At 40.5% G+C, this 15,504-nt stretch overlaps 2 protein-coding genes across 2 annotated transcripts; both read left to right on the forward strand.

The window, feature by feature from the left end:
• The first annotated feature begins 3,341 nt into the window (after positions 1-3,341).
• On the forward strand, positions 3,342-5,864 carry zgc:162396 (uncharacterized protein LOC555292 homolog). The gene is made up of 6 exons (XM_034561874.1): positions 3,342-3,710; positions 3,813-3,973; positions 4,090-4,306; positions 5,088-5,188; positions 5,319-5,456; positions 5,614-5,864. The coding sequence occupies exons 1-6, from the start codon at positions 3,600-3,602 to the stop codon at positions 5,702-5,704; spliced, it is 819 nt and encodes a 272-aa protein (XP_034417765.1). The 5' UTR covers positions 3,342-3,599; the 3' UTR covers positions 5,705-5,864.
• Positions 5,865-10,023: 4,159 nt separating this feature from the next.
• zgc:162780 (uncharacterized protein LOC555377 homolog) lies at positions 10,024-14,115 on the forward strand. Its single transcript, XM_034562205.1, has 6 exons — positions 10,024-10,134; positions 10,279-10,439; positions 11,889-12,105; positions 13,358-13,461; positions 13,613-13,750; positions 14,019-14,115. The coding sequence occupies exons 1-6, from the start codon at positions 10,024-10,026 to the stop codon at positions 14,113-14,115; spliced, it is 828 nt and encodes a 275-aa protein (XP_034418096.1).
• Positions 14,116-15,504: the final 1,389 nt, after the last annotated feature.

Genomic DNA, 15,504 nt, shown 5'->3' on the forward strand with positions numbered 1-15,504 from the left:
AAGTTGAGACCGTTTTGTTCCACTTCACAGAACTTCGTGAATGAACTAAGCTGAAATGACTAATGCTGTCGTTTGTCGGACTCCACACTGGAAGGCCCGGCGAAAAGTCTGCAGCCTGTCAATCACTGTGAAAAGTGGGTAAATCAATTGACGTACACAGCCGCACATTCTTTTTGCTGTCATAAAGGGGGTTTCAGAGGCTGCGATATGATGAGATATGATATGATATGGTATTTGCAGCAGCAGGCTTGAATATGTATCACTGGACCAAAATAAACATTCATTGTGATGAAGGAACATGTCCCCCAGTCCAACGATTCTGGTCATTGATGTGTTGAGTAATAGTTTTGGGCAACAGTGTATCAGACCTTGTTAACACAGACAACAAACTACTGTCAGGATCAAATCACTCCTTTTCATGGGATTTGTTGACGGTAGGAACAATATCACATCTATTTCTTTCTTTTTTTAAGGTTGTTTCTTTAGTAAAGCAAATAAATAAGTAAACAAACGCACAAGTCCAGTGCGGAGACAGACTCGATCGCCGGTTCGAGAGTAATCTCTGATACTTAGAGGCTTTAAACACAGATTAACATTTTTAAAGACGCCTCACTGAGGCAAACCAGCTTTAAGGGTTTTAGCAAAGTACTTTGAACATACTGAACATGTGTTTTTTGTTCATGTAGTAGTATGCAAGGATTGTATTTCGAAAGATTCAGCTCTAGAAAGGTTTGATTATCAAATAATTGCTTTAGTCTGAACACAAACAAGTATCCAACAATAACTTCTGTACACCCACGTGTACCAATCGGAGTTGGTACACATTAAGGAATCCGAAGAAAATAAATGATAATGGAAGATGTGATGTATTCTTTTGCTTATTTTTTGTGCAATACAACAACTGGTCACAGACATACATGCAAGTCATGAGGCATGAGGGTTTCTGTACTTGTATTGGTCCCTCGGGCCTCCTCAATACCCACAACTGCCCTGACATCCCCAGTGTATCTTCAGCAGGTGTTGAAACGGTGCTTGAGGGATAGTTACGGTGTGTACTGGCTTGAGATTCCTTTCAGTGATGGAAAATCTGAAAGGACATAAGATGTGATAAATAATGGGTTTCGCTCAACGCCTCTGATGCAACGTTTGCTGCAGTCAACACTAATGAGAGCCCATGGGAGGGCATACTGTTTGCTTTATTTTCAAAGGTCCTTAATGTAGTTAGCTAAGTTGGAAATGGTCAACAGGCCATTATCTCCATTATCCCTGGAGAGCAATTAAACAGGCCTCGCTCCCCCTGAGCGCCAACCCGGGTAAACAAAACCAAAACAAAGATGTTTTTCAGATGAGCAAATGGTCAAGAGAATGAACAAACAAACACACAAGTGCAACTTGCAAAAAGTTAGTCGTTGGTTTGGATAAACAGAGACGGCTGACCTTTTGTCCTTGCACATGCTTGACTGTGACGACCAGCTTGATCACACAGAAGTACATGAAGTGACCACGACCTCCTGACAGCGCGTTACATGGTGGTGGCAAAAGCAATGAAAGCGATGAAAGCAAATCAGGATTCTTTTTCGTGGTGGACACACAAATGAAACACATCCACGTGAATGTACAAGGCTCAGAGCCAGTGACTTTGTATAAACAGCGAGAAAGATTATGTCAGGTGGGAGAGGAGGCACAGGGCATTCGACCCGGAGACCAGTGTCCAAGACCAGTGTTCTCAAAGTGTGGTTGAGTTAATGTGAAGCAATGTTGATCATGTGGGTTATGACAGTAGAAGTCACAAACGTTTTATGTCACGTTCATTCAATGTACTTTGTACTAAAAGTGACATGATTTCTTGAAACACTGCCGGCCACAATGTGGCAATTGTGTTGTGTTGTTGGGGCAGGCCGTGCAAGATTATGTCAGCAATTTTCTCATTCCTTAGCCCTCTTTAAAACGCATTCTCAAGTGTCCTTGGGGGAGACACTGAACCCCAAGTGGCTCCCTCGGCGCTTCGCTGCAGCCCACTTCTTCTGAGAGCTTAGGATGGGTTAAATGCAGGAGCAACATTTCAAGTACGTACCTATATGTATGTGATGATCAAAATAAAGTCCAAGTTTAAATAGTTAGATAAGGATGTATCTTGAGGAGCGCACATCAGAGATGTTGTGCGTGAATGCAACTATATAGACACCAGTCTATTGCCTAAAATGCACGCACTTAGATGAGAAACCAAGCTGTGTCATAAAAGTGTGTGTAGGCAGGTACCAGACGCAACACTATCTTCAGGGATCTTTATTCCTTGACTACTCTTAAAGAAATAGAGAAGTATTACATTAATTTGGAATGTTCAATTTGTATTAGATTCCAGTACATTGACAGTTACACTGTGAACACAGAATCTCACTTCAACACGTTTCACAAATCTGCGTCACTAACCTATATAGTACCTTTCCCAATGTGACGAAATGACTTAAAGCCTAAACTAACTCAAAGTGCCTTGAAACTGTGTCACTCAGTACAAATAATCAGTGTATAACTCAAGTGCATGAATTCAGTACATACATAACTGGAGTGGTAGCTCTTCTGTTAACACAGAAAAAAAGACAACAAACAATATGATACAGTTGGCTCTGAACTTGAACATGAAACATTTGGGCCATTAATAAAGAGAAATTATGCAGTATATCACAATATACTCACTATGTTTTATCTTGGTGCTAGCTCGAATGCACATGTGGCGGCTACAGACACTCATCCCATACAGCACTACATAACGAAAATAAACATTATTTTCAGTACAATGGACACGCAATAAATGTTTTCGAACATGAATAATAACAGAATGTATCCCTGTAGGATGGTCTTAAGATGACACACATTATTATCTTTGCAGTCTTCTCATGAACGCTCAGCAATAAAATCTGTAAACATCGGACCAATTAAATCACCATCAGCGCATTTAGCAACATACAATACATTTCCTGACTTCTATACACTCATATTAAGGAACATCTTTCATTTGTTTTGTATAGAAATAACATTTAAAACATATTTACCCAGAGGGAAAACAACTAACACGTCACCAGTTTGTCACTTGACACAGCGGAGTTTACTCTTTATGTCTTGCCGGCTTACTCTAAAGTACAGTGCCCTCTAGTGGCTTTAGTGGTGACAACATCTTTCCCACTAGGTTACATGTGCATCAAGGCAAAAGACTGAGATTGAGACACAGGCATACAGTGCGGCAACTGTGATACAATGTGTTCTCCACTGCTTGACGTTGTGATTTGACAATATAATTAATTGTTGTGTCAATATGCATGCTGTCAAATCTCAATCTGCAGAAATTCTGTGGCTGTTAAAGGGTTAAGCTAAAGGCGCCGTGTGTCAGTTAGGCATTGGTTTTCTAATCTGCAGCTGAAGTGAGTGCAAAGTGTGTGGAAGTGCAGACAGAGAGCAGCAGCAGGGAAAAGAGGGAAGAGGCCAGGTTAAACAGGCTCAAAGCAAAGGAAACCAAACAAAGGAGACTGCTTTCAGAGAGGGTCCGATAGGGAGACAATTGGCAGCAGCACAGAGAGAGAGAAGAGTAGAAGGAAAACACCACCATGACACACCGGCTGTTTGAGGGGAAGGATCATGCCTCAATCTACCAAAAGTATCGCTTCACACCTCCAGAGGAGCTCAAGAACATCATTCTGCAATACCTCGATAAAAAGGTATGCCGTGGCCAAATAAACTGCCCATTTGATGCACAGAACAATGTTGCGCTATTCAACATATATTTTGCACAATTACTGCATGTCTGTTAACGCACTCAGAAGGGACAGCCACACGGGCTGGCAGTGGACCTGGGCTGCGGGACGGGCCAGAACTCGCGTCTCCTGGCGCCGCACTTCCAGGAAGTGGTGGGCATCGACGTCAGTGAGTGTCAACTGGAGGAGGCCAGGGCCGTGCCGGGGTTGTCCAACATCACGTACAGGTAGGAGTGACGTGGTTACTCTGTGACAAAAAGATTATTTATTACATTATTTAATAAATAAAGAATGATGAATGAAGTGTCACTAAGCTCGACCCGTCTGCCACACTTTACTGCAGAAAGGGGACCGCTGAGGAGCTTTCTTTTCCGGACTGCTCCGTGGACTTGCTGACAGCGGCGTCGGCGGCCCACTGGTTCGACCAGTCGCGGTTCCTGGCCGAGGCAAGTCGGGTCTTGAAGCCCCGGGGTTGCGTGGCCCTGCTGGGCTTCAGGGACACTTGCACCCGCCTTCGCTACCAGGGCTGCGGAGACAGACTCGATCGCCGGTTCGAAGAGGTGGGTGTGGATCTCTACTGACCTGTTAAACCGGATCCTAGGAGGATTCAAAGATAGGGGGGGGCTAAGCCCCAAGGGGAGTGTCACTTTTGGTAATGTGTGCGTGCTAATATCCATTGTTTCATATCCATAGTTCATAGAGTGGTTCAATCAGAGTGAGATTTTGCTCTGTAGCTTTGCTTGCATTCAGTATATGATAACACAAGAGACAGAATTTCAGTGGCATAGTGATATTTTATGCTCATTTGGACACTATCACTATCACTGAAAGGGAATAGCTAGCTAGCTAGCTATTCCCTTTCATTTGCCTCAAGTAAACCTGAATGTAAGCAGGTAAGCAAGCTAAAGCCCCCTAAAATAGGCCTAATGACGCCCCTGCGCAGTGCAGGGTTTTTGACATTAATGTGCAAACATTTCTGTGGGAAAGTATGCCACTAATAGTGTTAGTTATGGGTACTAGCACACTTTCAATACTCTTTCAAAAGGACGTTCTGGTCTTCTTTTTTGTATTATTTTTTTTACAAATGAATGAATGAACAGGTGCAACTATTACGATTGTGATTATAACCTTCTACCACCAGTTTTCCATCATATTCTTAAATGTATTATTATCATCACCTACTCTGTCCCCTCATCAATCATTCACACATGCCACAAGCGCATTTATTTAAATATATATTTATTGATTATTCATACGGGCGAACCGAAGCAGGCAATCATGGCAAACAAACTCAATACGAAATGGGATGGGTTTAAACATGTATATGCAATTCACTTCCAGGTGAGGCAGGAGCTGTTGCCATACACTAGCACTCGAGTAACCGTATCCGACGGGAAGCTGGAGGAGCTCTACTCTGCCATCCCTTTCCCCGACAAAGAGAGGTGAGCGCCACACAAACCTAAATGCACCTCTGCCACAGCTAAGTACAATACCAAACATACATGTTATTAGGCCACAGTATTGTTTGATTGTCTTTACATGTCGTACTACATCAATATAATGATACAACAGGATTGAGAGGGTTCCGGTGAAGTCGTCAATCTCGGTGAGGAACCTGGTGGGTTTCATTGAGAGCATGTCCATGTTCCAAGGTTATAAGAAGAAAGATCCCAAGGCGGCTGGGGAACTGCTGCTCAAGACTCAGAAGAGGTCTATCCACAGACACACACACATACACACATGAATTGTACATGTCCGCTATCATAATGATCCTTTTTTTTTTGGTAAACATTAACTGTCCAAAGGTTTTTCTGTGGTGCTCCACTGAGTACTGAGCTGAATAATCAATCACCGCATTGCTTCACAGGTTCCTGGAGGAGATGGGAGTCATGTCTCCTGACACTGAAGTAGAGCTGGAACTGGAATATTTCTGCGTCCTGGCGTCAAAACCAGGATAATCAATAGCGTGGCATTTGGGTGGGTGTGTTTTGAGAGAGAGTTTGAGGGTCTTAGATGCTGCAATCTGCAATGTATTAACTTGAAAACAATCAAGTTATTGATGCACAAAGGAGTGTGTTTGTTGAATGTAGACATTTCTAAATAAACCTTTTCTTCTGAGTAGAACTCTTTTTTTCCCAGTGTCTTGTGTAACGCACCTTTAAAACAGACTTATATCATCTTTAACACACTGCTTATTGTCTTAATGAAGAACTTTGAGACCATGACCAACTGTATTTAACTTGTCTTAAAGTTTCATTGTGCACCTCTCAAACCGTATCCCAATGAATCAGCTCATCCATTGAAGCAAAGAGAGGTTACACAACTGGAGATTATTTTCAAACATAACATACCTATCCTTGTTGTTTCACAGAAGGGTTGCTTCGATGCTTTAGTTTAAACGAGAAGTCACGTTTTTTTTTGCCATGCTCTTAAAAACATGGCACGGTTGGTGGCCCATTTATTTGTTTTTACTGCTTCGGTGCACTTTCTTTATTCTCTGTTCTTTCGCAGAGGGATAGAAGGCAGCTTGGCGCTTCGGAGAGGTTGTACGAGCTTTGTGCACTGCAAATGAAGCTTCAGTAACTTGGGTTAACGCTACAGCTTCTCACTAAGAAACAGAATGCAAACAAATCTGTCCTGTTTTAAATAACAAGTAACACATGCATGGATATATACAGAAATATAGCAATAGTTTTTCTTGGAAAACCAATGGCTCTCACTTAATCCATTTAACCAATTATGACAAACTTGACACTCAATTAATATGTATTTTCCATTAAACTCCCAAAGAGTTGTGGTGTTAAACAAAACAGCAAGACTCCAACTGATTATCAACATCATTGGTTAGGCCGGGTGTATACTGGAGTGTATAAATTAGCATAACGTGCTATAGTAAAGTGTCAAAAAGTGACCTAAAAAGGCAATGGTAACGAATACCATCTATAAAGGCTTGTGCATGAACCCCTTGCTCCTCACACCATAAAGGGTGAGTTATGTTAAGTTAGGAATTTTATAGACAAAAGATGACACTCTTTCTTTTCCAAATAAGGTAGCAATAAGCCGCAATATTGTTCAAACCAATGAACTGCAGGGTTTGATGTTAGCTTACCTTAGGTAAACATTGCTGAAGAACTACATTGAGTTGTTTGGCCAACTTTAATACTCTTCTCTTCTCTCATGAAGCATGTCACAGGTAAACATTTCAATGGTTTTATCACACAAGTAAAAAAGATAAACATAGACAGCGTACCTCATTGTGAGGCATTCCTAGTAGAAGCTGTTTGTGGTCCAGTTCCACTTGCTTTCAGCCAGATGTTCTAATGATGTCTTTAAAGAAATTAACAAAATGATATTGGAAAGGTAATGTGCCTTTATTTTGCAATTTGCCAAGTATTGCTGAGAATTACATATTCTCACTCACTCAACTTGAAATAAAAAAAAATAGATATAATTAAAGCTGCAAGCAGCGATGTATAGGCTCTCGGACCTTTGCGTGGGTCAGGGTTACTGGAAGGATGCCGGCCGCCAGACCGTCGGTCAACGTGTCCATGAGTTAGACGATTTTTCCTGCATTGAGTGAAGCTGGAAATTATGCTTTGCAAACAGTCCAACACGTCCTGTATTCACTGTGTGGCACGAGACAACATGCATCAACATGCTTTATACTGCTCTATAACAAGTGTAGACAACATCATGTAGATGTCATGTAAAATTAGATGGTGTTTGTCACATAACACTGACTTCCTGTTGCTAGTAATTGGCACTATGACTGAGTGAAAATAGGCTTGTCGACATACTCAGGCCGTGAATTGTATTAAGCATGGCCAGTTTGGGGGAGATTCAAGTCCACTGGAGTTACATGAACTTGTTCAATAGAAATTCACGTAAAATGGCTGGCATACCACGGCTATGCCATTCCGTCGAACGTAAAGCTACTCCTACAACATTTTGACAAACATTCAACAAAGTAGCCCTCGCACTACGTTTAACATAGGTGTACAAAATGTGGTAGGCATATGTATTACATGTAGTCTCTTGGTACTATGCTCTAAAATCAGCCATTTTGATTTGTGTGTGATTTTTTTGGTTAATTTTAGCCTATTTCTAAGCGCTATATTCTAACAGATTCCTCCTAGGAATTTAATCACATCCACTTACAATTTGGTGAGTGCAATCTAAAGACCTTAGTGATTAAAGTTATCAAAAGCTTTACGTTTGAAGGAACGGCACAGCCGTGGCGTGGTAGCCATTTTAAGTGAATTTCTATTGAACAAGCACATAACTCCACTGGACTTGCTCAAATCTGCCGCAAACTTGCCATGTTTAATATAATTCACAGTCCGAGTATGTCGTGGAGCCAATTTCCAATCAGATTTATAGCCCCACCTACAGGCAACAGGAAGTCAGTGTTATGGGACAAACAGCATCTGATTTAAATGTCTACACTTGTTAGCCTATAGAGCAGTATATAGCATGTTGATGCATGTTGTCTAGTGCCATACAATGGACGCAGAAAGTGGTGGACTGTTTGCAAACTGTCACTCTATGCAGGAAAAAAAACATCTAACTCGTGGACGCTTTGTCCGACGGTCGTGTGAGTCGGTGTCCAGCCATCACCCCGACGTGCTCAAAATTGCGAGGGCCCGTACATCGTTGTTTGCAGCTTTAATTAAAAGTGTGTTGTGCTTGATGTCATTTTGACCAGATTGAGATAGGGAGTCTAACTGAAACAATATGGAAACTAACTAACCTTTAAGTTATTTGGGATTTGGGATCACAATTGACCTTTTGCTAAGTCCCACCCATCGACTGCAGACCAATCAAAGGGGCCGACATCTATCTGGCTCGGCTGGTTTTGTGTATTTGGAGCTAGTTATGGTAACACGTTGGATAATAGTGATACCGCTTACCCGGAGAGGATGGAAGGAGATATACGTTTCTAATACATTACATTTCTATGACAAAATCTGTAGAGCTAACATTAGCGGAGCGTTAGCATATCTTTAACTAGCATTAGCCCATCTATGCTATGCTATCTACTGAAGATATTTTCATTGTATGCACATGCTGCTTTTGCTTTTTCATGATTGAAACAGTAAATAAAGACCTATCTGGCTTTTACACAGAGATCTGTAGGCTTTGGCTTGTATCTTTATCTTTTTAACCAATTTTTTTGGCCAAATCAGTTTGACATCCTCGATACATCCTTCAAACTCATTTTGCATTTCATTTTTCGTTTTAACATAAATTAGATATTTTGAATATTTCTTCAGGGAGTGCAGTTAGTGACAGTGTGGGCTCCATGGTAGCTCTGATAGAAAGCCAGAGTCGGAGTTGGTGATGTGGCTTCTGAGACTTATTTTCATATGGTTGAACAGTAAAACCATTGTTGCAATGTCTTTGCGTGTACTGCTTTTTACAACTAAGAAACAGGCTGAATTGAACTCTGCTTACCACGAAATCAGGTCACAATTCTACAACACAGACAAAGAATAACGAACAGCTCTTAGTAAAGAGTACCTTGAGATTTTGAAATACAATAATAAAGTCCCCATTAGTCCCTCGGCCTCTTGTACACGTTTTTTTGTTTTTAATTGTCTTTAGTTATTGTTATGCCTTAATCCCAGAGTCAAATTCTTTTTTTGTGGAAACATACTTGTCAATAATTGGTTTCTGATTCTGAGAGACAGAGGAGAGTTGCACACAGGATGTTATTGTAATACTCTTCCACATACCATTCGTAGATGACCCTCATCATCTCCAAGGGGTTTCGATTGCTTCTGACAGAAATGCATACCATCACATGAGCTGACCTTTGCTCACACAGACCTTTGTGCTCGACTTTGATTTCTGTTCAACATAATTATCATGGATTACATTCAAAAGCATTGTCGAAGGAACATGCACATAAAAAAATTAAAAATACCAATACCACATCCTAAAAAATAAAAAATAAAGCCTTGGAGCTGTCCCTTTAATGGAGTTCATTGTCAAACATGCCACGTTGCAGTGAAAGTAGGGGGTCCTCCCTTTCCCATGCACCCGTGTTGCCCTCTTTTGTGTGGGTGTGTGGGTGTTTGTGTGTGTGTGTGCGTGTGTGTGTGTGTGTGTGTGTGTGTGTGTGTGTGTGAGAGACTGCCAGCAGAGGGGAATAAACTGAATTTTCAATGTGGAAGTTACTTCCTCTAATCCAATACCAAACACAAGATACAAAACATTGCTTTATTTTCTTTTACTAGACGTATACTGGATTAGCTGTTGAGAGAGGGGATCAGCTATGTCTTACCGTCTGTACGAAGGAAAGGAACATGCTTCATCCTACTGGAAGTACAGGATCTCTCCATCAGATCATCTAATACAACAAGTGCTCAACTTCCTGGAAAAACAGGTAGTTGCATTTTGAAAAATTGTGGTATTTGGTTGCGTAACACATACTTTTTTTTTAAAAACAGGTATCTATTACCATTGTCATTAGATAATAGCAAAACTAACATGACAGGAATTTCATATAACATGCAAAGTCTTTTGTCAGATGGATCAACCCTTTGAGCTGGCAGTGGATGTTGGTTGCGGCTCAGGTCAGGGCACACTGCTGCTGGCCAAACATTTTGCTTCTGTGGTGGGGACAGATGTTAGTCCTGCTCAGCTGGAAATGGCTTCGCAGCATGCCAAAGAGCCAAACATCACTTATAGGTGAGCATGGACCAAATCATCTTTTCTTATGACTCAAGTTTTTAGCACAAGATTTTACAAAGGCAATACATTATATTACATTACATGTCATTTAGCTGACGCTTTTATCCAAAGCGACTTACAATAAGTGCATTAAACCATCAGTCCAAACTCATGGTTTAATGAGTGTCTCCTATTAGACAATATATCTTTGCCATAATTCCTAACTAAAGAATACTTTTAATAATGTTAAAATCAACAACAACAGCATTAACATCACATCATTAGTTGCAGCTCTGAAAATCTGGTTGGCTACTTTATTGGATCTCGGCCAAAGCAAGAACAATGTGACGCTTGTCTAGTGAAAGTCGGTCATGCAGTAAAGCCCACACAATGGAAGAAATGTACTGCCACCACAGGACAGGGAAATCCTCATAAAATATGGGGCATGTCACACAGGGTTGGTGGGTACAGAAAATAAATAAATCTATTTCAGTGCTTTACATTGTGTTGCTGGGAATTGTATTGCTGCCACACATGCTCACGAGGTGGAGTGGATCCTTTGTGCAAATTATAATATGAAGGCAGCAACAGTAAACACAGTTGACACACCATCTTAATAAGTACGTGAACTGTGAACTGTGAAGGCTTGCAAAGAAATCAAAGTGCTAATAAAAACTTTTAACAATAAATTGTGTCAAATATAGAAAAAAACTTGACTCATTCTTATAAATTATATTTTATCATTACATTTTTATTTTTATTTTTTACAGAAACCCTGAGCGCCAACGTATTATTCATTCAGAATAACCAGCATTGTAAGATAGATGAAGAAATGTAGGGATTCCCTTCCTTTGAAGCGGTCATAAAGTCCTTGATTATTGCTTTTGTCCGTATGGTCCACTGACCCTAAGTTTTGGATCACGTGAAGTCCATTGCTCACTGTCTTACTTCGTTCATCAAAGAAATACCAATCCTCAACTGACATGCACAATATGTGTTCTTCTCCCTGCGCCATGTTGTTGGGCATGCTTATTGTTGTTGCCTTGCGGGCTACATAATAGTGTCACCAGATTTCATTATTTTGTCTTTTACCCCTGTTCCTTTTCAGGTGTGACAAATATAGGAACATCACAGACATTCAGGAGGGTTTTAAAAAGGATTTTTTTAAAAAGGTGTCGTAATGGTATGCCATAAAATTAGCTTTGTTAGCTGACTTAGAGCCATAGATCAATTGATATGTCATTTGATACAAGAGTTTTGTTGGATAGGAACTAAAAGCCCACGTGTCACAAAAAGATCAGTTATTGATGCAAATAAAAGTCGGAGATATTTACTGCAGTTGGGATACAGGCTGTCTGGAAACTTTTTTTTGTTACACTGGTTGACAATTCAAGAACTGGTACCTGAAAGCCTCCCTCATTTCACCCTGCTGTCGGCGGTGACTCGGCTGTTGTGTTCTATCTTTAGACAGTGTGTGGCCGAAGAGCTGCCGTTCGCTGACAGCTCAGTGGACTTGGTGACGGCCATGTCGGCCTTCCACTGGTTCGACCGACCTCGCTTTCTTCAGGAGGCCCACAGAATCCTGAAGCCCCGTGGCTGCTTGGCTCTGCTCAACTACACCATTGACATGCAGCTGAGCTACCCTGACTGCTGCTCACACACACTCACCCAAGTCTGCAAAGAGGTGCTCGCAGGAATATTCACCCGAGAGAAGTTATTGTGAATGTGCTCACATCTGTATTTGTAATTTAAGCACAGGTGTCGCTAATAGTTCCAGAGTGTCCCAGTAATCCATGGAAGTGTGAATAATACCAGGACCCTGAAACTGCCATCATTAATTTAATTATTTAAACCTGTTGTTCTTACTGTGACATGGCTTCTGCAATTGAGATGTATTATTATAGAAAATAAGGTACTGTATGGAAAAAAACCACGACATATTATATTTGTATATATGTAATAGAAATATAACAGTACACTTTGTTATTGCAGTAGAAAACACAGAGACAAAGGCATATTTATACCATTATTTTATCTCTCCTTTGCCTCTGCTGGGGTTTGGTACCAGCATCACCACCTTTCTTCACCTCATGTTGGCCTTTATTGGACAATCAACGGGAGGGCAAAAACCAGAAACACGCACTCGTCAATTTGGAGCTTTTTGGTTATTTTGCTTCTAGGATACGTCTTCTTTCAGACCTGTGGGAAGAAGACATCCAAAATACACATTAAGCTGTTTTATTTAAATACGTTGTCTGTTTGCGTATGTAGATTTAATTTATTAACATTAGATGATGCATCATTGGCATATTTAGACATAGAATTTCACAAAACTTGTAGGACAAAAAAGTGATTGTCTTAATATCAGTAATTTAGTGGGGAAGATTATTGTAGTTGTTCACCCTATTTACAGTATCTGTAGATTCTTCAAAATGCATGTAATCTTACAAAACATATCTTATTCCTCAAAATCTCAAATCTCCACTTCAGTGGCATTTATATTCGCCGAACTTTCCAGTTTGAAAAGATTATTAGAAGTAATCAACAAGTTTAATGATCATGATTAAACATCTCAGATGGGTTCCATCAATCCAAAAATGAACAACAGCAACATCTTGTGGAGGTGTTTAGTACATGAATAGCTTTGCTGAGGGGCACAGTTATCTTAGTAGCAGTCAATTGCAATGTGGATTATGAGTTGGTGTCAGACACCATTAAAATATTTATGAAATTAAATACACTAACTAACAAACACATATAGCTATGTACTAAATGTATTGTGTATATATATATATATATATATATATATATATATATATATATATATATGTGTGTGTGTATATATATATATATATATACGTGGGTGTGTGTGTGTAATGTCATCATTATTACAGTGGCGAACAATCCCATGACTCCCTGTCTCTTGGTTTCACCAGTTCTATGCAGCCTTGCAGCCTTACCGCAGTGCCCACCTTGGTCCCAGCTCTATTGAGTTCTACCGCGAGGCCCATGGATCCATCCCTTACCCTGACAAGGAGTGGTGAGAGCATGTTTTTTTGTTTGGTCGATTTCAGCAAATTCCATTCTTGGTTTAAAAAAAGAAAGAAAATAGAACTGTAAATGAGTGTTTGATATGTACTTGAATGTTCAGTGGGTACACACACATTGACTGCGTGTTGTATGTGTTCCAGGCACGAGTGTGTGTGGGTGGAAAGGCCCATGCCTCTGTCCAGTTACATGGGGTTGGTGGAGTCCTTCTCCAGCTATCAGGCGCTGCTGAAGGAGGACCCGCAGAAAGCCACGGCACTCTCTCAAGACGTCTGTCAAAGGTGAAACGCATAATGGTAGCATCCGTGCAGTGCAGTACACACATGCGTGCATATCACGCACACTTAATGCTCTGTAAAAATGATTAGAAGCAGTGCCAACGTTTTTTTACATTTATCTATACGTTCTGGATTAAAACATACTTTCAAGGTCATGACACAAGATGCATTATTACATGGATGCTTAATTTATCTGTAAAAAACGGTCATATTGGAGAGGAAAGTGATACTATACACCGTCCGACTGAATGATGACACGCTGTCTCCCCAGGTTGATGTCCATAATGAGGGTGACCTCTGTGGAGACGGAGGTGGTGGTGGCTGTGAAGTATTTTTACCTCCTGGCCTGCAAACCGCAGGAAGCTTGACTCCTGCCATCGCTCGGCATTTCAACGAAGTCCTTGAGAACCTTGCCCTACCCCCCAGTCTTTTGGCCCAAAAGTTTTCTCCTCTAAAATATCTCCAAATACAGGACGAGTTAGCTTGGTACATGGTGTAAATGCTCTGTTTCGTTCTGTTTGACATTTTGGGAAATACTACTATTTACTTTCATGAGAGTAGACTACATTTTGCCATCTAACTATTGCTTTTAAGTTACCCTGAGGTAAGTTGTCCAGATGATCAACTGTTTCTTTAAAACAAAAACACATTTTACGTTAACATTGAGTGATTTGCTAAAGTACACAGAACATCTTTGAGTGAGGCCTCCTCATGCATTAGCTACACTTGAATATTGTAAATGATCAACTTAGTGTGTAATTGGTCACTTGTAATGGCTCACTCACTGTGAACAAAGTTTACAAGAGTAGTATTTGAGAGGTACCACTAGAGGGAGACATGTGTTTAAAAGTGATGATTGGCATTGTCTTCTTAAATGTGTACAATTTTAATACAATACAATACATATAGATATATATTGTATTGTATTGTATATATACATACATACAATACAATACAATATATATCTATATGTCTTTGTTAGTTAGTGTATTTAATTTCATAAATATTTTAATGGTGTCTGACACCAACTCATAATCCACATTGCACTAATGTATACTGTGCCCCTTAGCAAAACTATTCATTTTAAAACCCATTGACTTTGAGACGAGGGAAGCCGAAGTGCAGCCATGCTTATTGATGTCCTGGTTTCATGACTTCTTCCAATAACCCCGAGAAGAAAAACATGGCACCATCCGGTGAATCCGAGCCCTCTTCTTCTCTATCTGTTATTGCAGCTGTATGAGCACAAAGTACCTTTCAGATCTCTTATGGACATTGTAGTATTATTGATGGAAAGCCTCTCCACCCCGTGACATCAGATCTCTAAACCCAACTAAGGGCCGCCCAAACATAAGCAAGTGTTTGTGTGCGTGGCTATGTGGTACGTCAGAAAGCGACGCCAACTTGTCTTGCTTTAGTTAACTGAAAGCCCGATACGTCACGCCGTAATGTAAACCACAACTAACTGATGTGGTAGAAGGGTGTTATACTGACACAATTTGTACATTAACACTATTAATGTTCAATAAAATGTTTCCACCTTTTGGAATGTTCCATAACAAGAAGCATCAAGAGGTGCAAAGGGTGGGGGGAGGGATGAGTCATGTGGTGATATAAGCTTTTTTGGAGCCTGGGACTCTTTGTGCTTGCATACAATACACATTACATCAGATGTCCACATGCCGGAGGACAGCACCAGTGAATTGCCAGCAACTTTTTGCCTGAGTCAGTGGCCCTTTTGTTATTAAGTTACACAC

The sequence above is a fragment of the Cyclopterus lumpus genome, chromosome 21 (assembly GCF_009769545.1).
Source record: "Cyclopterus lumpus isolate fCycLum1 chromosome 21, fCycLum1.pri, whole genome shotgun sequence".
Classification (NCBI taxonomy): Eukaryota; Metazoa; Chordata; class Actinopteri; order Perciformes; family Cyclopteridae; genus Cyclopterus; species Cyclopterus lumpus.

Excerpts from the sequence above, each read along its gene's own strand:
- zgc:162396 (XM_034561874.1), top strand. The coding sequence starts at position 3,600 with ATGACACACCGGCTGTTTGAGGGGAAGGATCATGCCTCAATCTACCAA. Across the intron at positions 3,711-3,812 it reads TGCAATACCTCGATAAAAAG|AAGGGACAGCCACACGGGCT; the intron begins GTATGCCGTGGC and ends TAACGCACTCAG. Across the intron at positions 3,974-4,089 it reads TTGTCCAACATCACGTACAG|AAAGGGGACCGCTGAGGAGC; the intron begins GTAGGAGTGACG and ends ACTTTACTGCAG.
- zgc:162780 (XM_034562205.1), top strand. The coding sequence starts at position 10,024 with ATGTCTTACCGTCTGTACGAAGGAAAGGAACATGCTTCATCCTACTGG. Across the intron at positions 10,135-10,278 it reads TCAACTTCCTGGAAAAACAG|ATGGATCAACCCTTTGAGCT; the intron begins GTAGTTGCATTT and ends GTCTTTTGTCAG. Across the intron at positions 12,106-13,357 it reads TCACCCAAGTCTGCAAAGAG|TTCTATGCAGCCTTGCAGCC; the intron begins GTGCTCGCAGGA and ends TGGTTTCACCAG.